This window comes from Papio anubis, chromosome 12 (assembly GCF_008728515.1).
Source record: "Papio anubis isolate 15944 chromosome 12, Panubis1.0, whole genome shotgun sequence".
Lineage (NCBI taxonomy): Eukaryota > Metazoa > Chordata > Mammalia > Primates > Cercopithecidae > Papio > Papio anubis.
This window is the reverse complement of record NC_044987.1, coordinates 103047973-103068852: the sequence shown is the minus strand read 5'-3', so window position 1 is coordinate 103068852 and position 20880 is coordinate 103047973. Positions and strand designations below refer to the sequence as shown.

Below are 20880 nucleotides of genomic sequence, written 5' to 3'. Positions count from 1 at the left end.
TGCCAATCACTGCTGTTCTAAGAAGCAGTGATTGCGAACTTATAAATTTAGTTCAAAATTGGATCCACTAAGAGTAAAAAAGGATTTAGATAGCAATTGTTTTTTTTGTTTTTTTGGTTTTTTTTTTGACAAGAAAAGATGGCTGTGCTTTCAGGAAGCTCATTCCCCCAAAACATTCACAAACAGGCTCCACACTTAGAAAACATCGAGCCCTCAGAAATCAATACTTACAATGCAACCCTCAGATATCCTCACCTGTACTACGCCCACTGCTTTTTAACTGGTTCTTCTGCATCACTACACTTGTCACTTTAGGTCACCTTAACCAACGCTATCAGAGGTAGCTGCCTAAAATACATATTGGATGATGGCTGGCCCGAGACAAAGTCCAAACTTCTCAGCCAGGCATTCCAGGCCATCCAGAGTTCAGGGCTTTCTGATGTCTCTCTCATATCACAAACACTCCATAGCTCTAGCCACAGATCTATTCAGGGTCCCTGAATAAGCCCTGTAAATCTCCTGTCTCTAGGCTTTTGCTTAAGCTACTCCCTTTATCTAGAATCTCCTTGCCTATACCCATCATCCATATCAATTCCTCTCTCACAGTTCTATGCAGTCTTCAACACCCAGCTCAAATCCATGAAGCTCTCTCACCTCTCCCCAAATACTCTCTCCCTTTATACAATGCTCTCCTAGTATTTTAGTGGTAACGTATTACAGTCTATCTTTTAAGATACTTATGCAAAACTTGATGCTATTCTATAACTTAAACGCTTCAATGACTTCTTCTTGCCTATGGGATAAAGTCCACCTCCTCTGCAAGGCATGCAAGACAAAGATCTAGCTCCACTCTAGGGGCTCATCTGCTATACATCTTGAACTTTACAGTCCAGCCACACCTATCAACAAAGCAATTCCCCAAATATTCCATGCTGTTTAATGTTTCTATGACCACGCATTTACAGTTGGTACTCAAATAATGTTGTTTCATTAAATGTTGTTTTGTATGCTGATGAGGGAAAAAAATCAATTCCTGGCCATGGCCACTGTCTGTGTTGAGTTTGCACACTTCCCCATGTCTGTGTGGGTTTTCTCCGGGCATTCCGGTTTCCTCTCACATCCCAAAGATGTGCACATTAGATGAATTGGTGTATCTAGACTGCCTCAGTCTGACTGGGCGTGGGTGTGTGCGTGAGTGCACCCTGTGATAGAATGGCATCCTGTCCAGGGCAGATTCTCCCTGTGCACCCTGAGCTGCCAGGATAGGATCCAGCCACCTGTGAGCCAGAATGGGAATAAGCACGTTGGAAAATAAATGAATATAAAATAATGTAAAAATATGTAAAGCATACAATAATCATATAGATGCACAACAATAATGATGCAGTACTAAGTCTCAGGGCACTCACCATATTTGTTCCTGTTTATGTTTTAACTACATGGTGGCAGGACGTGTTCCTCACAATTTTCACTTTGCAAACATCTATTCCTTGATTTACCTCACCCCACATTGACCGCTGTCACTCACTGATTCACCAAAAATCAAATAATTATATTTTTATTAATCTTTCTTAGATGTACATACAGCTCACATTTATTTCAATGTTTAATAAGAAGTCTTTTGGGTCTTTATTTAGATGCTTGGTGACGTTTGTGTAGCCAGAAATATGTCACAGGAACTTAACTCTTGTTCATATCAATTAGCCTAGGGTAAAATTGGTTTCATTATAGTAGTTTCGCTTACGTTACAGTTTCCAAAGAGAAATTACTGTACTTGCCTTTCTCCTAAGTATACCTAAAGAATGACCCTATTTTAAGACTTACACCTCTTTTCTAAGCCACTTAATAAAAACATTCAACCACTACAAAAATTATCTGGAAAATAAGAAGAGAGGTTTTTATCTCTCCCCAGGTCATTTTCTTTCTTTTTTAAAAAATTTTTTAATGAAAATAAAAATTTTCACTGCACTCCCAGGCTGGAGTGCAGTGGCGTAATCTCGGCTCACTGCAATCTCCGCCTCTCAGGTTCAAGCAATTCTCCTGCCTCAGCCTCTTGAGTAGCTGGGACTACAGGTGGAGAAGTTTTTGTCTCGTTCCACATTAAGAACTAATTTTGCATAATACCACCACTCAATAAATGTAGATGGCTAGCTGATTCCCAACTGCTTTAAGCAGGTTCCAGTCTACAAAGAGAATAACTTTACAGTGTGTTTCCTCAGCGTTCCTCTTGCACTGCTAATATTAAAGAGTCTGTGGCTCGTAAGTCAAAGGAAAAGACAAAGGGAACTCCATTTCAAAATGAAGTAGACAATATCCCATCCCTCTCTGATGATTTCAGTTGCCAAAAGTTACCCTCCCTTCCTTGGGTACAAGTTATATATTTGTTATTAGAGAGTAGTCACTGATTCCTACAGAAGTCCTAGAAATTCCCAGCTCAGGAGAGAGAGCAGAATTCTAGTCAGAACTTGAAATACATGAATCATCAGGACTATCACCTGATAAGAATGGTATTATCTAGGTTCTAACATATCTTCTTTGCCATGACTCAACTAGATTTTTCAGTTATATCAAAGGGGCAGATGAAGAATATTAAATTGTGGGCCAGATGTGGCGGCTCATGCCTGTAATCCCAGCACTTTGGGAAGCAAAGGCAGGAGGATTGCTTGAGCTCAGGAGCTCGAGATCAGCCTATGCAACATAGTAAGACCCTGTCTCCACCCCCTCCCAAAAAAAAAAAAATTAGATGGGCGTGGTGGTCCATGCCCATAATCTCAGCTACTCAGGAGGCTGAGGCAGGAGGATCCCTTGAGCCCAAAAGTTCAAGGCTGCTTGAACTGCACACCACTGCTCTCCAGCCTGGGCAACAGAGCAAAACCGAGTCTCAAAAAAAAAAAAAAAAAAAAAAAAAATTGTTGTGAACTAAAGGCAAGCAACTTCCCCTAAGCCACATCCAATCAGATGGCAGAGCTGAGTTACAGCCTTCAGAACTTTCCTCAGCCACATCATACACCAAGAAGACCTTTCAATGACCTGTTTGCCAGAAGATTATTTAGCAAGGGGACCATAAAAGGAGAATCTCTTGTTGCATGAAACTCGTGTACATATGCATGTGGTATTTCCAGAATATATCATGCCAAACTAAGGAACCAGTACCCATCTCTCGCTCCCGGAAATAATTGTCATACAAGTAGACATTTTTGCACACAGGCATACCTTGAAGATATTGCAGGTGTGGTTCCAGACCACCACAATTTAAAGCAAATACTGCAATAAAGCAAGCCACATGAATTTTTGGTTTCCTAGTACATATAAAAGCTACATTTATACTATAGACTACTGGGCATGTAACAGCATTAAGTCTTAAAAAACAATGCACATACCTTAATTAAAAATACTTTATTGTGCCAGGTTCAATGGCTCACGCCTGTAATCCCAGCACTTTGGGAGGCTGAGAAGGGCGGATCACGAGGTCAGGAGATCGAGACCATCCTGACTAACATGGTGAAGCCCTGTCTCTATTAAAATACAAAAAATTAGCTAGGCGGGGTTGTGGGCGCCTGTAGTCCCAGCTACTCAGGAGGCTGAGGCAGGAGAATGATGTGAACCTGGGAGGCGGAGGTTGCAGTGAGTGGAGATCACGCCACTGCACTTCAGCCTGGGCAACAGAGCGAGACTCCGTCTCAAAAAAAAAAAATACTTTATTGCTTTAAAAAACGCTAACGATCATCTGAGCCTTCAGTGAGTTGTAATATTTTTGATGGTGGAGGGTTCTGCCTCAATGTTGATGACTGCTGACTGATCAGAGTGATGGTTGCTGAAGGCTGGAGTGGCTGTGGCAATTTCTGAAAATAAGGCAACAATGAAGTTTTGCTGCATCGATTGACTCTTCCTTTCATAAAAGATTTCTTTGCAGCATGTGATAGCGTTTTAACCACAGCACAACTGCTTTCAAAATTGGAGTTAATTTTCTCAAGCCCTTTATCAACTAAGTTTATGGAATATTCTAAATCCTTTGCTGACATTTTAACAATGTTTATAGCATCTTCACCACAAATAGATTCCATCCTTAAAAAACTACTTCCTCAAGGTGTCTATGCTGAGAATAAAAATTTTAAAATAATTTTAAAAAGAAACCACTTTCTCTGCTCATCTACAGGAAATAACTCCTCATCCATTCAAGATTTTGTCTTTTGGTGGTTTTTTTTTTTTTTTTTTTTTAGACGGAGTTTCACTCGTTGCCCACGCTGGAGTGCAATGGTGCGATCTCAGCTCACTGCAACATCTGCCTCCCGAGTTCAAGCAATTCTCCTGCCTCAGCCTCCCAAATAGCTGGGATTACAGGCATGTACCACCACTCCTGGCTAATTTTGTATTTTTAGTAGAGACAGGGATTCTCTGTTGGTCAGGCTAGTCTTGAACTCCAGACCTCAGGTGATCCCCCCCGCCGCCTCAGCCTCCCAAAGCACTGTGATTACAGGCGTGAGCCACCACGCCCAGCCTTTGTTCTTTTTTTCTTTTTTTTTTTTTTAAGACAACGTCTTGCTCTGTCACCCAGGCAGTGGCGCGATCTCAGCTCACTGTAGCCTCAACCACTCAGTCTCAAGTGTTTCTCCTACCTCAGCCTCAGTAGCTGGCAATATAGGCACGCACCGCCACGCCCAGCTAATTTTTTTTTTTTTGGTAGAGACAGGAGGTTTCACCATGTTGCCCAGGCTGGTCTTGAACTCAAGCAATCCTCTCACCTCAGTCTCCTAAAGCTCTGGGATTACAGGTGTGAGCCACCATACCTGGCCCCATTCAAGTTTTGTTTTTTTTTTTTTTGAGACAGAGTCTCACTCAATCACCCAGGCTGGTGTGCAGTGGCGTGATATTGGCTCACTGTAACCTCCGCCTCCCAGGTTCAAGCGATTCTCCCGCCTCAGCCTCCCGAGTAGCTGGGATTACAGGTGCCTGCACCACGCCCAACTAGTTTCTATATTTTTAGTAGAAACAAGGTTTCACCATGTTGGCCAGGCTGGTCTCAAACTCCTGACCTCAGATGATCCGCCTGCCCCGGACTCCCAAAGTGCTGGGATTATAGGCATGAGCCACCACACCAAGTTTTATCATGGGATTGCAATAATTCAGTCACATCTCCAGGCTCCACTTCTAATTCTCATTATCTTGCTATTTCTACCACATCTGCAGTTACTTCCTTCACTACAGTCTTGAATCTGTGAAAGTCATTCATGAAGGCTGGAATCAACTTTTTCCATACGCTATATCATGTTGATATTTCTGCCTCCTCCCATGAATTGCCAAAACTCTTAATGGCAACTAGAATTGCAAATCCTTTCCAGGTTGTTTCAATTTACTTTGCCCAGATTCATAAGTGGAATCACTATCAATAGCACTATGGCCTTCTTTCTTTTTTTTTTTTTTTTTTTTGAGACAGAATCTCACTTTGTTACACAGGCTGGAATGCAGTGGCACCACCCTGGCTCACTGCAATCTCCACTTCCCAGGTTCAAGCAATTCTCCCGCCTCAGCCTCCTGAGTAGCTGGGACTACAGGTGTGTGCCACCACGCCTGGCTAATTTTTGTATTTTTAGTAGAGACAGGGTTTTGCCATGTTGACTAGGCTGATCTCGAACTCCTGACCTCAGGTGATCTACCCACCTTGGCCTCCCAAAGTGATGGGATTACAGGTGTGAGCCACCACACCTGGCCAGCCTTATTTCTTAAAGAATAAGGCTTGAAAATCAAAATTACTTCTGGAGCCATGGGCTGCAGAATGGATGTTGTGTTACTAGGCATGAGAATAACATTAATCTCCTTGTACATCTCCATCAGAGGTCCTGGTGACCAGGTGCATTGTAAGTGACCAGTTACATTATATTTGTTTATTTTTATTTATTTTGAGAAAGGGTCTTGCTGTGTTACCCAGGCTGGAGTGCAGAGGCGTGATTGCAGCTCACTGCATGCTTGACCTCCAAGGTTTGAGCAATCTTCCCACCTTAGCCTCCTGAGTAGCTGGGACCAGAGGTTTGCATCAACACAGTAGTTATATTTTTAAAAGAATCTTTATTTCTGAGCAGTAGGTCTCAACCATGGGCTTAAAATATTCAGTAAACCATGCTATTAAACAGATGTGCTGTCATCTAGGCTTTGTTCCATTTACAGAGCACAGCCAGAGTAGACTTAGCATCATTCTTCAGGGCCTTAGGATTTTCAAACTGGTAAATGACTACTGGCTTCAACTTAAAGTCACCAGCAGCATTAGACCCTAACAAGAGCATCAGCCTGTCCTTTGAAGCTTTGAAGCCAAGCATTGACTTGTCTCTAGCTATGAAAATCCTAGATAACATAGTCTCCCAATAGAAGGCTGTTTCATCTGTGTTGAAAATCTGTTGTTTAATGTAGACACCTTCATCAATGATCTCAGCTAGATCTTCTGGATAACTTGCTGCAGCTTCTCCATCAGCACTTGTTTCTCCTTGTGCTTTTATGTTAATAGAAACAGCTTCTTCCCTTAAACTTCACGAACCAACCTCCACTAGATTCCAGCTTTTCTTCTGCAGCTTCTTACCTCTCTCAGTTGTCAGAGAAGTGAAAAGAGTTAGGGACTTGCTCTCGATTAGGGTTCAGCTAAGGGAATGTTGTGGCTAGTTTGATTTTCTATCCAGACCACTAAAACTTTCTCCATATCAGCAGTAAGATTGTTTTGCTGGAGTAGACCTTTTAATTTCCTTAAGAATTTCTGCTTTGTGTTCATACCTTGGCCGTTTATAGCACAAGAGGACTAGCTTTTGGCCTATCTCAACTTTCAACATGTTTTGCTCGCTAATCATTTGTAGCTTTTGACATAAAGTGAGAGATGTGCGACTCTTCCTTTTTCTTGAACATACAGAGGTCACTGTAGGGATATTAAATGGCCTAATTTCAATATTGCTGTGTATCAGGGAATAGGAAGGCCCAAGGAGAGGAAGAGAGATGGGGGAATCGCCAGTCAGTGGAGCAGTCAAAATATATACAACATTTACAATTAAGCTTGTTGTCTTATATGAGTGTGGTTCATAGTGCCCCAAAACAATTACAATAGATCACTGACCGCAGGTCACCATAACAGATACAGTAATAATGAAAACATCTGAAATACTGCAAGAATTACCAGTGTGACAGAGAGACACAAAATGAGCACATGCTGTTGGAAAAATGGTGCCAACTGCTCAATGCTGGGTTGCCACAAACCTTCAATTTGTCAAAAACACAATACCTGCAAAGTGCAAAAAAAGCCAAGCACAATAAAACAAAGTGTGCCTATATTTGGTCACAATGTGGACTTCTGGTCAGGCGCTGTGGCTCACGCCTGTAATCCCAGTACTTTGGCGGGCAGATCACGAAGTCAGGAGATTGAGACCATCCTGGCTAACATGGTGAAACCCTGTCTCTACTAAAAATACAAAAAATTCGCTGGACGGGGTTGCAGGCGCCTGTAGTCCAGCTACTCGGGAGGCTGAGGCAGGAGAATGGCGTGAACCCAGGGAGGTGGAGCTTGCAGTGAGCCAAGATCGCGCCACTGCACTCCAGCCTGGGCGACAGAGCGAGACTCTGTCTCAAAAACAAACAAACAAAAAACAAAAAAACAACGTGGACTTCTGGGAAAAAAGGACCCAAATATAAGCAAATTAATTAGAAGAGTTAAGAAAATAAATTAATAGACCTAAAGAGAATTCATCTTAAGGCTAAAAGACCAGAATTCTCATTGAGATGTTTTTTCCAGGCAGAAATCCAAAGTACAGCCCATGTGTCAAAATTGTGAATGAGAGACTTCTGTGCCAGCAACAGTCTTTTGTTTGTTTAATACAAATGGGGATCTCACTACGTTGCCCAGGCTGGTCTTAAAAAAGTCCTGGGCTCAAGTAATCCTCCTGCTTCAGCCTCCCAAAGTGCTGGGATTACAGGTATGAGCCGCCACACCCGGCTCTAGCAACAGTTTTCAAGAAGCTGAATGTAATTATCCAGTGGCTGGTATATACGATGGAGATATTTGTGACTGATCTAATCTGCAGCTTCTCTAGTCTGACCGTCATTAGCAAAGTCTTTGCTACAGTATCCCTGTGTCTCAGAAAGCAAAGCAGCTACAAAAAGAGGCAGGAAGGGCAGGAATATGGGCTAGGGAGGGTTCTGGAATTATAATTACATTTAGATTAACAGATAAAATGAGTAAGGCGGCAAGAATACCTGGAATAATAGTCATAAAGCACACACTCCACCTCTTCTGTAGGACTTACAACTACGGGCCACAGCACTTAACCTGGGCTTTATAAAAGCCCCCTCTCTCTTTCCAAAGGGATGGAAAACATGAAAATGGAAGTCTGCTTTATGCTTATTTGCCATATCCATTCTAGTAGGTGGTCTGGGCTTGAAAGCAGACAGACAGCAATGTCATGGGCAGCCACACCTTCACCCTCCTTATGAACATCTTTATGCAAAGACAGCTGCTGAGAGCTTCAGGAGAGACCTGCTGACAGCAGGTTTCTGGATGTCCTGTTTGTGCAGTCTGATAAACACAGGGACCCTGCAGTCTCAATCCTTGCTGTAGACAGAGATGAATGGCAGGAGAGGAAGCCTGCCTGGGAAGATGGTCATTCATCCAGATCACAAAAGAACAGAAAATTTAACCTGATGCTGACCAGCCTCCAAAGCCACCCTCCCAAGAGATAAATCTCAATGGTCTTGCTCCATAGCAAGCTCTTGGAAAGGCTCAAAAATGGTTGTACATAATTTTCAAAGGTTTTTAAATCAGCAGACAATGAAACTCAAGACACTAAATACGCTTGCTCCTGTCCTCTAACCTTAGACATATCTGATTTGGTCAAATGGAAGAGAACCACAAAAGATGGGCTGAGTAATGGCTCCCTTGGTTTTCTGAGAATACTATACACCTGGATGTGACGAGCCCAAAAATGACAAAATGATCTATGACTTAGCAAACAGACAGAGAGGTCATCAAAGTGAGGCAGCAAAGGCAAGAGCATGAAGTGCTGAGAAGGTGAGGATACCAAACTGAGGAACAATCTGCCTTAATGGTAACCTAATTGTTAGGAGGATTTCCCACCATATCTACCTTACGTGTCTCTCTGTACCTGAAAAAGTATAAATTGTGACTGCACGTGCCTCTAACTTTCCTTCTAGTTACCAAAGCCAAGGCAAAAGATTGGGGCAGAAAAATTAAAATGTGCTGGTACCTTCCTTCTTTGTTATTCTCCTTCCTCATAGAGCACATAGACACTCAGAGAACAGGAGCAACCACAAGCAGCATTCAGTTTACAGTAGAGGGAGGTGGGCAGGGAAGGAGACAGAGGAAAAAATAAACAGTTTCAACCAGCCAGCAACATCCTTTACTAGAAGACCTGGACTACTAATGTTGAGGTGACTCATCCACAGCTGCTATTAAAAACAAGATTCTGGTCTACATCAGCCCCAAAAGAAAGGCAAACACCCCAGGAGGGACATTCCAAGGAGTATTAGAGAACTTCGTCCATTGTTACTAACCAGGGAGCAATATAAGACCCCCTAAGAAAAAACAGTAAGTCAGTGCACGAAAGGTGAAGAAGGAAATGTAAATTCAGGTCATGCTAAAGCCAGGGGAGGGGTGGGGGAGAGTGCACAGGTGGGCTGGGGGGAGCATAAGGAGGAGGCAGTCTGACACAGGAAAATCGAGGGGGAAGGAAGGGGAGAGAGAGAGGAGGTGGTAGCAGAAGAAAGGGAAGGTAAGACAAGAACAGAACATTTTAAACTAATCCAGAACTCCCTTGTGAAGGACAAGTCACGAGGCAAGATACAGCTTGAAGGCATGAGCCCCACATTTCACCACTGCAAAGAGATAACACAGCCTCCCAGGCGTGCATAGAGAGGGCTAGGCAATCCACAACACCGACTCCCAGGGCTCCACAGCATTACTGAGAGAAAGTCACCCAGGCTTTTCAGCAGCCCTAAGTGCCAGCAGCCTTGGCATGTATGTTTCAACTGCTTCCCTGAATAGACCCTGGTGCTGGAAAAACCATAATATCTATAGGAGAACATATTTCACTACAAGTGTCTGCCTGGCTAAGGGAACAGACACTCCATTTCCTTCACTGCTGATATATACATCCACCTCACCCTAGAGTGGACAGAAGGGAGAAGGAGCAAGCTGACAGAAGGTAGCTCTGCTCTTCTCCTGCAGTTGACAAGAGAGAACCATGACCTCTGCTCCATTTGCCACACCACTGCTGCTTCAGGCCATCCCTGCATTTCTTTCACATTTACATCTTTCTCAGACAAATAAACCTCCCACTTAGTTTTCCTTTTGCTTCTAAGAGTACAAATGCTAGTGTGTTTAATGACAGCATCGAGAAGGCAAATTGGTACAAAGGTTGTTCCCACTTTCCTAGTGCTTTCTGGCAAAGAGGTTTCTTAAACACATTAAAAAGCTTTGTTGAAAGATGACTTGTGGGGAACTAGCCATTCAGTCAAGGAAGAAGGCTGAGGGGGAGATGAGAACTCTTAAGGCCCCAAACCTGACCCCGCTACGTCAAGATGGAAGGCAGGGAAGAAATGACTGACAGGCTGTCCTCTTTTACAAATGCCAGTGAAAAAGGAGGAAGAAACAATGCCGCCCTTCCTTCTCTCTTGCTTTTATGTTTGACAATACCAAAATATAAGGAATCAAAACGAGCCAAATGTCCAATTTGATACAGGCCATAAAAGCTCAGTTTCAGGATGGAAAGAAACACAATGAATGGCTAGAAAGGTCAGAAGCAGCAGGTGAGAGAACGCAAAACCCAGCAAATAAATAAGATTGGCTAGCTTAGGCTGGGCACGGTTGCTCACGCCTATAATCCCAGCACTTTGGGAGGCTGAGGCGGGCAGATCACGAGGTCAGGAGATCAAGACCATCCTGGCTAACATGGTGAAATCCCATCTCTACTAAAAATACAAAAAAAAAAAAATTAGCCAGGAGTGGTGGCAGGCGCCTGTAGTCCCAGCTACTCGGGAGGCTGAGGCAGAAGAATGGTGTGAACCCAGGAGGTGCAGCTTGCAGTGAGCCGAGATTGTGCCACTGCACTCCAGTCTGGGCAACAGAGTGAGACTCCATCTCAAAAAAAAAAAAAAAAAAAAGAAAAAAAGATTGGCTACCTTAAATTCTAGGGCTGACCCTGCTCCTTTAGTGCATCCTCCCACGGTTCTCCCTGCTGACCACTCAAAAAAGTCCAAAGAAGCCAGAAATCACTTCTCAACCCACCACATTAATTTGACAGACAACTTTTTAAGGTTCCTGAATCGGGGGTAGGAGTAGGGAGATCGAAAAAGTTTAGGCAATGGAGTAAGATCTTAAAAGAGTCAGTCTGATTAGGGCACTAAGACAGAAAATCCACCTCTTAGGGAAATCCAAGTATTTCAGAATGAAGACATCTCCACAGCTACTCTGCTTAGGAGAAAAAACAGCAACCCTCCAGCCTCCCTGATGTGGTAAAGACAGTCCATGAGAAGCTTTCCACGGTCACTGTACATGCAAAAGGGAAATAAAAATGTTGCCTGAGGAGCAGCATCCTCTCGCAATCTGGCCTGGGGCCCAGTGGGCGGTCTCCTCGCGCGCCAGTGAATCAGCAAAGCAACTGCCAGAGGTGGGAGCGCTCTGGGCATCTTAACCCTCTGTCCCTCGCCCCATCCTGTTACTCATAAATAAATACTGAGGAGTTGGGAGCAAGAACATCCACCATTGCAGCTCCAACAGTGGGCAACTTGGAAGCACTCCAAGCTTGAGAGGAGAGGGAAGAAAGCAAGCTGAGTATGTACTTACTCAAAGTCCTCAAATTCCAAGTCGGTTCCCTCTACTGATGGACCCTGGTTGTCTGAGGAAGAGGAGGAGGTGGAAGAACGGAGACGGTTCTGTTGGTAGCGCATGGAGCGCTGGCGAATACTGTCTCTCCGTGAGAGATACTGGATCATCCTCTGGGCGTAGTATGCAGCAGGAGATAATCTGAGAGAGACAGAGATGGACAAACACAAACTAGCACTAATGTGGGGAATACTGTGAAAGGCAGTCAATCCAGCTCTCCCATGGCGTCTCCCTGTTGAGGTGAACTCTGGAGACATGAAAATTAAAGGGCATTTAACTCATCAGGAGGTTTGCACTGCAGAATATGCCTATCAGATTATCACCAGTGTTTCTATTCTGAGATAAGGCAAACAGGCGGCTTAACCAGACATCTTCTGAGGAAGAGCTGCCCCTCCCCAAGAGAATAACACTGGACCTTTCCTTCTAGCTTCTTAAGGTACACTTTCAGCTCCTCAGGGTGCTTTTTACACAGAGCTGTGCTCATTCGTAGCTTTTCCTTGATCACCATCCATACGCAAAATGGAAGACATGAAAGGGAACTGAGCAATCATCTACCGTCTTGTTTTATAGATGAGAAAAGAGGCTAGGAAATGGTAAGCCTCCGATGATTAAAGAAGGTATCCACAGGTGTCTTCACCAGGACTCCTTTCTTCTCCAACAAGTACACATAGCTCCAGATTTGTCCTACCTCCTTAGAATGATCTATCGCAACATCTTTTCTCTCCCTTAAGAATTAATCATAGATATTTGTAACATGGGGAAAAAATTCAGAACTGAGACTGAGAGTAAAATATACTTGAGAGAACAGAAAATCTAACAGAAAAAATTAAAAGAGATTCCTTTTTCTATTTCTTACAATCAGAGCATCAGAGGTTGCGTGGGCACTGGGCAATATGGAAGGTGATAGTTGTTCATCTTTCTTCTCCCTTATGATGACTATTTCTGTAAATAATTAGTCCAGATCTACATTCTTCAAACTATGGCTTTAATATCTTGCTACTCCATGAAAACTTCTAGCGTCACATATAATTCTCCACATTGTCTTCTCAAGTTTTCCGCCATCTCTCACAACACTGTTATATAATTTGATGCTATGGACTGAAAATGTAAGAGGGACAATAACAGAAAAACATTTTCTATGATAATATTAAATGGATTACTAAAAAATTTCAAGACTAAAAACTTGCCTCAGGCACACTTTGACTCAATAATTCCACTAGAAACTTTATCCTACAGAAATACACAAGGTTACAAAGATATATATAAGAAAGTTCATTTGCAACATTGTCAGCATTAGTGAAAAACTGGGAAGCAACCCAAATGCCCAGCAACAAATTAAATAAATTATTAATATATCCATACAAAGAAACACCATGCAGCAATTCAAGAGAATAAACTACTCCTATACACTTACAAGGAAAGTCCTCTAAAATAAAATCTTAAGTGGGAGAAAAATTGAAGAATGGTCTGTATACACTAATACATATACAAAAATGTGTTGCTGTTACTAGAGGAAAAAACTGTAAGGGGACACAGCAATCCTAATGAGGATTCCTGGGACTTTTGTATTTTATATACTTCCATAATGTTTGAATATAAAAGGAAAAAAGCATAGATCTTCGGTTTTTTAATGGAAATCAGAAAAAACCGATTAAGAATGGAAATAGGAATAGTTATATCCGAATGGTACAAAAAGTATTGGCAACTGTCTTGCAAAGAGGTCCTCAGTAAGTCTACCAACCCAGGTCACAGTCAACTGCTAGAGGAACATAGGCTGCCTCTGAAATGCCTGTCATCAAAGGTGGTATCCTTCTGGCCAACCAGCAAATGGAATTCCCAAGCAGATCAGCTAACAATCTTTTAAACTCAAAAGTCTGTTTTACAGAATAATATGCTGCAGTGAATACCAATGAGTCAATATTATAATATCTTTGTATAGCAAGTAGGCATGGGAGGCACAGATGCCTTGGCCAAGAGAATCAGAGTACAAGAGCTAGTTCCTAAAAGCTTCAACTAGAGGAACTTTCGTTATCTGTTTGGGCCCCTGTTCCCATGCATTTTGCAAGGATGAACCACAGAATCCTAAATTTTCAACCAACAGAAGTCAATGTTTGTGCACTGTTCTTACATCTGCCCAACATACAGAACTCTTCTAGCAGAAATCAAGCATCATTGGTTAAATTCTCAAGTCAATCAGACTAGAAAAGAATATAAAAGGAGAAAAATTTCAAGAGGAGAAAGAAGACCCTTTTATTTGGAGCCGATTCTGAAAAGTGGTAAGTACACTTACTTTATAGCCTACCCTAAGTAATGGAAAAAACATAATATTATTGGTGATAGAGGTAGACATAATGTTGATGCTGATGATAATAAAAAGATTGCCTTTTAATGTAGGGACATAGGAATTCCCAAGCTATGAAACTATAGATTAATGGTTTAAAACGCATTCCTGCCACAATTATTAAATACAAGTATATCCTAGCCTTGTCCTTTTAGATATGCAGAGGGAAGCTAAGGATCTGAATGCTGAGGAGGTGTCTCTCACTAAGGCTCTGACCTATATATAGTGTATACAGTGAAGCCTAAGAGGAAAAAGAAACTAAACAACCAGTTATGAGGTAGTAACAATCATCCTCCTAACAAAGAGCTGGAAAATCATCAAACAACCCTAGTCTTCCAAGTGAACATTTTAAATGTTTAAATAAATCTTTAAGTTTTCTTCAAGGAAAAATACTTCCCTTTCCAAAAAAAAACCTATTTTGTATTCAAAGGAAAAATGTAAAAATACCAACACCACAAAGTATGACACTTTCTGTGATAAAGATCATAGTAGGATAAATAACAGATTTATTATATAAAAGGAGGATAAATCATGGTCTTTAAGTATCCTTGTAGAACACTGCCAGGTTAAAAGTTCTGGGGATGAGATGCCTATTGCTGTCTTTATTGCAAGAACTTCTCTATCTCAGTGCTTCAAAGTAATTGATTCATATGAAAAATTCCTTTCCCTTATATTTAGGGTGTATAACCCTCAAACATCATTAAAGACTCACATAAACTTCCTTGTTTCAGTCATCATCTAAGGTGCCTGCCTGTTTTAAAGTCATCAATCCTTATGTTCCCTGATTCTTAGGTTTGTCATTTCTAGAGTGTGGAAAAGGAATAAAAGGATAATGAAGAATCTTTGCACCAGTATCTCAGAAAGAATGCTCAGTGTCATGACATAACTGTGGCAACAATAAAGACTTAATATTCCTGGAATCAACTTGGTCTGAAGGTTTTTCCAGGCAGACCTAAAAGTCTTAATCTAGAGCAAAGCTCATTTTGCTTTACCTAACCTACACTGCTAACCTGTCAACCCCACAACTATAAATTACCCTTTTCTTTCGGCAAAGCCTCATAATGTGCTCTAGTATTGCTTAAATAATGTGCCTTTTTAGATCATGAACAGAACCCATAAATCTGGCTGTGACAACCCCAAGGGGCTGCACTCTGCAGATGAATGTTATCCATCAATATCTCACCCTTGGTCCTCAGTTATCACCATCAGTGAAGGGCAGGCCTTGAACTCACTGAAATAACTTTTGTTTTTTCTCTCTTCAGAACTTTTCAAATATCTTTTTTTTTGAGACAGAGTCTCACTCTGTCACCCAGGCTGGAGTGCAGTGGTGCGATCTTGGCTCACTGCAACCTCCGCCTCCTTAGTTCAAGTGATTCTCCTGCCTCAGCCTCCCAAGTAGCTGGGATTACAGGCATCTGCCAACACACCCAGGTAATTTTTTATATTTTTAGTAGAGACAGGTTTCGCCATGTTGGCCAAGCTGGTCTCGAACTCCTGACCTCAAGTGATCTGCCCGCCTCAGTCTCCCAAAGTGATGGGATTACAGGTGTGAGCCACCATGCCCAGCCTCAAATGTCTTCTAATAAGTGTAAGCCAAGCACTTTAATAAAATGCCAATTTGTTTTATCCATTTACTCCTTCTTCAGTCATCTCTTCCTTTGGGCAGTCTCTAAAAATGTCAATACCTGAAGGAGCTTGACTTCTGCCTTTTGATATGCTAAATTCCCTCTCAAATGACAGCAAATTGAGTTTTTTGTTTAATCTATACATAATTTCCCTATAAATTAAAAAAATGTTGTTCCCCTGTTGGCTGTCCATCTGAATGACACCAGCCTCTCTGGCCAACAGAAAAAGAATATCCTACAACTACCTGTGGCCGCTCCAGGTTCCTCCTCTAGTACCACACTTGCAGAAATGAGTACCAAAGGACAAGAGCTTGGTCATAACCCTCTTTCACCAGAGGTACCGTTCACTTACCTGCAATACTTCCCCATCACCTGAACCACCTGTCTCAAAAGTATGACTGAAGAATAAAAGAGCACCAGGACCAGAGAGGCACAGAATGGAGCTTCCAACAGCGTGGCAACCCCAAGGGCCGCCCCTCCCCCCCACCTAGTGCCATTTCTCACTTTGGCCTTACCTCGCTGGGTCTGGGTAAATTGGGTGCTCTCTGGATCCTGCTCCATCATAACGGGATAATGAAATGAGGGAAGATTCCAGCAGCCTCCTAGCAGAGATTAAAAAAATGGCAATAATCCCTGTCAATTACCAACTCAGGTCATTCATAAGGAAAAACGGGGGAGAGATACACAACTTCCCCCTTTTGCAGCCAGCTAATGCCTGTTATCTGAGATCACACCCTTCTACAAGCTAAGTAGGTAGAGACATAAATAAATGAAGAGCTGCAGAGCTCCCACACTGGACATGACCACTGCATTCTGCTGAATACTGCTCTTCAATGAGAAATGAACAAGTGCTTCAGAGACATGATCTTCTTTCTATTTGCAGTATTTCCAGTAGACAAATAGAAGGTTCGGATCAACACAGGAGGGAAAAATTAGGCACACACAGAAATTATCACATAGTGCTAACATTTATCTTGGTGTTCGGTTCCTCCATGCCATCATCATCCACATCCACTTACTGTCTATCCATTCTGCTCTGCCCACGCTCTTTTGTGAGAATGAGTACTCCTCAGATATATAACTGTAATATATCTATTAAAAATATAAATATATATAAGAGTACCTCACAGGCTCTCAACTGACAACTTTTACTTATATAATCTAGCCCAATCACAAATTCAACTGATCATATGTGATACATACATTTTATTGAACACTTTTTTTGATGCCAGGTAATAGGTAATATACTGAGCACTTCATATGTATTTCTTTGTTTAAACCTCACCACAAGCTAGAAAGGTAGGTATGACTACATACATGAGAACACTGGGCCCAGAAGTTAAAGTATTTCACTCTGTGGCACGTAACTATTAAGAGATAGTGACAGGACTCCAGGGAAGGCCTGTCTTAACTCCAAAATGCCTCAAACCTCTATTTTGTACTGCAGGACCTTCCAGGGTCCAGGCAGGAAGCAAGTGCGTATGTATTCACTATGATCAATGGAGACTGACAAACAGGAAGGTCTATGGCCCATCGTTCACCTCCAGCCAATTGTTACCAAGCTAGAATATAGGCTCAGTATTGCTGGCTTTTCCTATATTTTAAGGAAAGCCAGAAATGTGGACTTTTGCGTAAAATCTCCTGATTGTTAAATTTTAGCTACAACTTTTTAAAAATTTTTAAATTTTTTTTTACAAGGGCCAGTTAGAACACAAATGATAAACATGGCCCAGGGGCTCCCTGGTTTGCCATGTCTGACATGGTGCTTCCCAACTCATATGTGCCTTGGCAGCCAATCAAGCTCCTGCCCCAGAACATGTTTCAAAGGAAATGGTCTCAGAGAGAACGCATATTCTTCCTCTCCAGCAGCATCTTGCCTGCCATTCCTAGGAACAGGTCCCCGGCTCCCTGCCAGACTCTTCTTTAAAGCAGATCTGCAGGATAAGGACAGCAGCTACCAATCTTTTCCAATGGATTTAATTCAATTCACTGTTATTAAAACCAGCTGGCTTTAGGTATAGTCATGTGCAGTCACTTTATTCCAGCAACTGGCCCACTGCAGTATTTCCCTAACTGCCTGGGTAAGAGACATAGCAAAGGCCCTAACAACCTGGCTTGCAACCTTTCCTGTCCAGGACAACCAACGGTCAAGTAATGTTTTCTCTCTAGACAAGGCCTATATCCCCACACTTAAGACACTTGTAACAATCCTGCCATTGAACAGAGAGAACACAATGTAACCAATGAGGAAGACAGGAAAGCAATAAAATACATCTCTCTGGTTGAAAGACTGAATCTACAGTAACATCACTATGGTTCCAGTGGCAGAAATGCTGTTTCATCAATTCCAAGACACACTTTTCACCTTTTAATGTGTCTGAGGTTGGGATGTATTTTACAATTGTGTGACACAGTTTAATTGGCAGGAATTTTTTTTTTTTTTTTTTTTTTTTAGAGACAGAGTCTGGCTATGTTGCCCAGGCTGGTCTCAAACTCCTAGCCTCAAGTGAATCTTCCTGCCTCAGCCTCCCAGAGTCCTGAGATTACAGCCATAAGTAACTGTGCCTGTCCACTGGCAGGATTTTTTTTTCATGATTTCATAGGAACACAAAATAATGGCATGTTTTAAGTCTTTGAAATACAGAATGTGTGGGATAGGTAGGGGTAGTGAGAGATACATAGTCTGGAGAAAAATGAAAAGCAAAATTTTGAGAAGAGTATTCAGGTCATGTATGCCATCTTATATAGTACTTATTTATCATTAACAAACCAGTTCTTCAGGAACTGGGTGTGAGTTGAAGAATGGAAGCAAAGTCTGGGAGCAGCTGACTATCCTAGAATACCTAAGAAGCTTGTTCCACCCTTAAAGTGCTCTGGAGTTAGTCCTGAATGTCACCGAGTCCTTTCGTGTTATCCTCCAAGTGGTCGTACAGTAAGCTGAGGCCCTTTGGCAACCAGCATCTTCCATAGTGACGAAAATACACCCTTCTTGGCTGGGCGTGGTGGCTCATGCCTGTAATCCCAGCACTTTGGGAGGCCAGATGGGTGAACTGCCTGAGCTCAAGAGTTCAAGACCAGCCTGGGCAACATGATGAGACTCCATCTCTACTAAAATACAAAAAATTAGCCAGGCGTGGTCGTGCGTGCCTGTAATCCCAGCTACTTGGGAGGCTGAGGCACGAGAATCGCATGAACCTGGGAGGCAGAGGTTGCAGTGAGCTGAGATTGCACCACTGTACTCCAGCCTGGGCAATAGAGTGAGACTCCATCTCAAAACAAACAAACAAACAAACAAAAATATATCCTTCTTAAGTACTTCTGCCTGGAAACTGATTACGGTAACAAAGGCAAATATTACCCCCACTCTGCTAAAGCAATGACAGTACTGAGTGAGATGAGATGATTTATTAGGAATGCTGTAAAGGAGATTCCTGATCTGAAGGGTTTGCATTAGATAACTTCAGTTTTAGTGACTCCATTTTTATTTTTTATTTTTTGAGACGGGGTCTCACTCTGTCACCCAGGTTGGAGTGCAGTGGTGCAATCTTGGCTCACTGCAATCTCAGCCTCCCAGGTTCAAGTGATTCTCCTGCCTCAGTTTCTTGAGTAGCTGGGATTACAACAGGCATGTGCCACCACACCCGGCTAATTTTTGTATTTTTAGTAGAGATGGGGTTTCACCATGTTGGTCAGGCTGGTCTCGAACTCCTGACTTTGTGATCCGCCTGCCTTGGCCTCCCAAAATGCTGGGATTACAGGTGTGAGCTAGCGTGCCGGCCTCAATGACTCCATTTTACAATCCCAAAAGTCTATTACCCACCTTAATTTCCTACCTTAATTAGGAAGACTTCTTTAAGTTGGAATAGAACCAAAATGCGAAGCTTTGTCTCTGGAGAGTCTCTGATGAGGTTCTTTTGGAATATGCATCCCCTGTGCCTACTTACTACAGAATGTGTTGGCAACATTTGCTGCCCAGACAATACAGTGGAACTGGCAAGCCACATATATATGTCACTTTACTGCTAATACACAAAAGCAGGAAAGCCAATCACCATGAATACACACATACATTGATGAAACATAAGTTCTTCATAGTTACCATACAAGTACTATCTGGAGTAAAAACAGGCTTCTCCAATTGGTGTGGAATAAAGAACTAGAGTTACTAGATGAGTAAACATCCTAGGAATGTTTACCACCATTCCTAGGAACCTCAAAGAAAGATCTTTCTTTCCAGTGTTAGCCTGTTATAGAGAGCCGTCAACAGTAAATGGTAGGAGAAAATTGAGTGCGATGGTAGTTCTGCACATTCTGCTGTGACCACCACAAATTTGACTTGACTTAGTCTATCACAAGAAATCAGGGAGGGCCTAGGAAGGGCTCAGCCAAGCTTGTTCAGGATTGAAGTTGCTATCACTGAAGCTGAAGAACAAAAAAATACAAAACCGCCCCCCACCCCCAAACGAATACTTCCTTGTTTTCTCTACTTGCCTGGTTCATTTTGTACATCACTGATGTCCAAGTGAGGTATACCAGGGGTTGTGCTATTTGATCCATTGGACAACAAGGGGGAAATACTACAACTTCTGCTATATAATATATAATTGTAACACACATGGATTACTCAAAAGCTTTTTTTTTTTTTTTGGACAGAGTTTCCCTCTTTTACCCAGGCTGGAGTGCAATGGCGCGATTTCGGCTCACTGCAAACTCCGCCTCCTGGGTTGAAGCGATCCTCTTGCCTCAGCCTCCCGAGTAGCTAGGATTACAGGGGTCCACCACCACGCCCAGCTGATTTTTGTACTTTTAGTAAAGACAGGGTTTCACCATGTTGGCCAGGGCTGGTCTCAATCTCCTGACCTCAGGTGATCCGCCTGCCTCAGCCTCCCTAAGTGCTAGGATTACAGGCATGAGCCACCATGCCCAGCCAGAAAGCATTTTATTAATAAGGTGTTTTTTTTTTTTTTTTAAATCTGAAGGCCACTGCTCTATCAAACTATATATGACTTTAACAATACTAAATACTTAAAGAATAGGATAAGCTTAAA

At 42.3% G+C, this 20880-nt stretch overlaps 1 protein-coding gene across 7 annotated transcripts in view; it reads right to left on the bottom strand.

Moving 5' to 3' along the window:
- AMBRA1 (autophagy and beclin 1 regulator 1) overlaps positions 1 to 20880 on the bottom strand; it is a 197457-nt gene that overhangs the window by 104938 nt on the left and 71639 nt on the right. For 2 of the 7 annotated variants that reach the window (XM_009186174.3, XM_009186177.3), the window contains 2 exons: positions 16348 to 16434; positions 11828 to 12007 (listed from right to left, as the gene is read on the bottom strand). The exons of 2 other annotated variants lie outside the window; for them this stretch is intronic. In XM_009186174.3, coding sequence (XP_009184438.1) covers positions 11828 to 12007; positions 16348 to 16434 — 267 coding nt within the window. The remainder of the gene's footprint in view (positions 1 to 11827; positions 12008 to 16347; positions 16435 to 20880) is intronic. 3 more of the 7 variants (XM_003909963.4, XM_009186178.3, XM_009186175.3) reach the window with 2 other exon arrangements.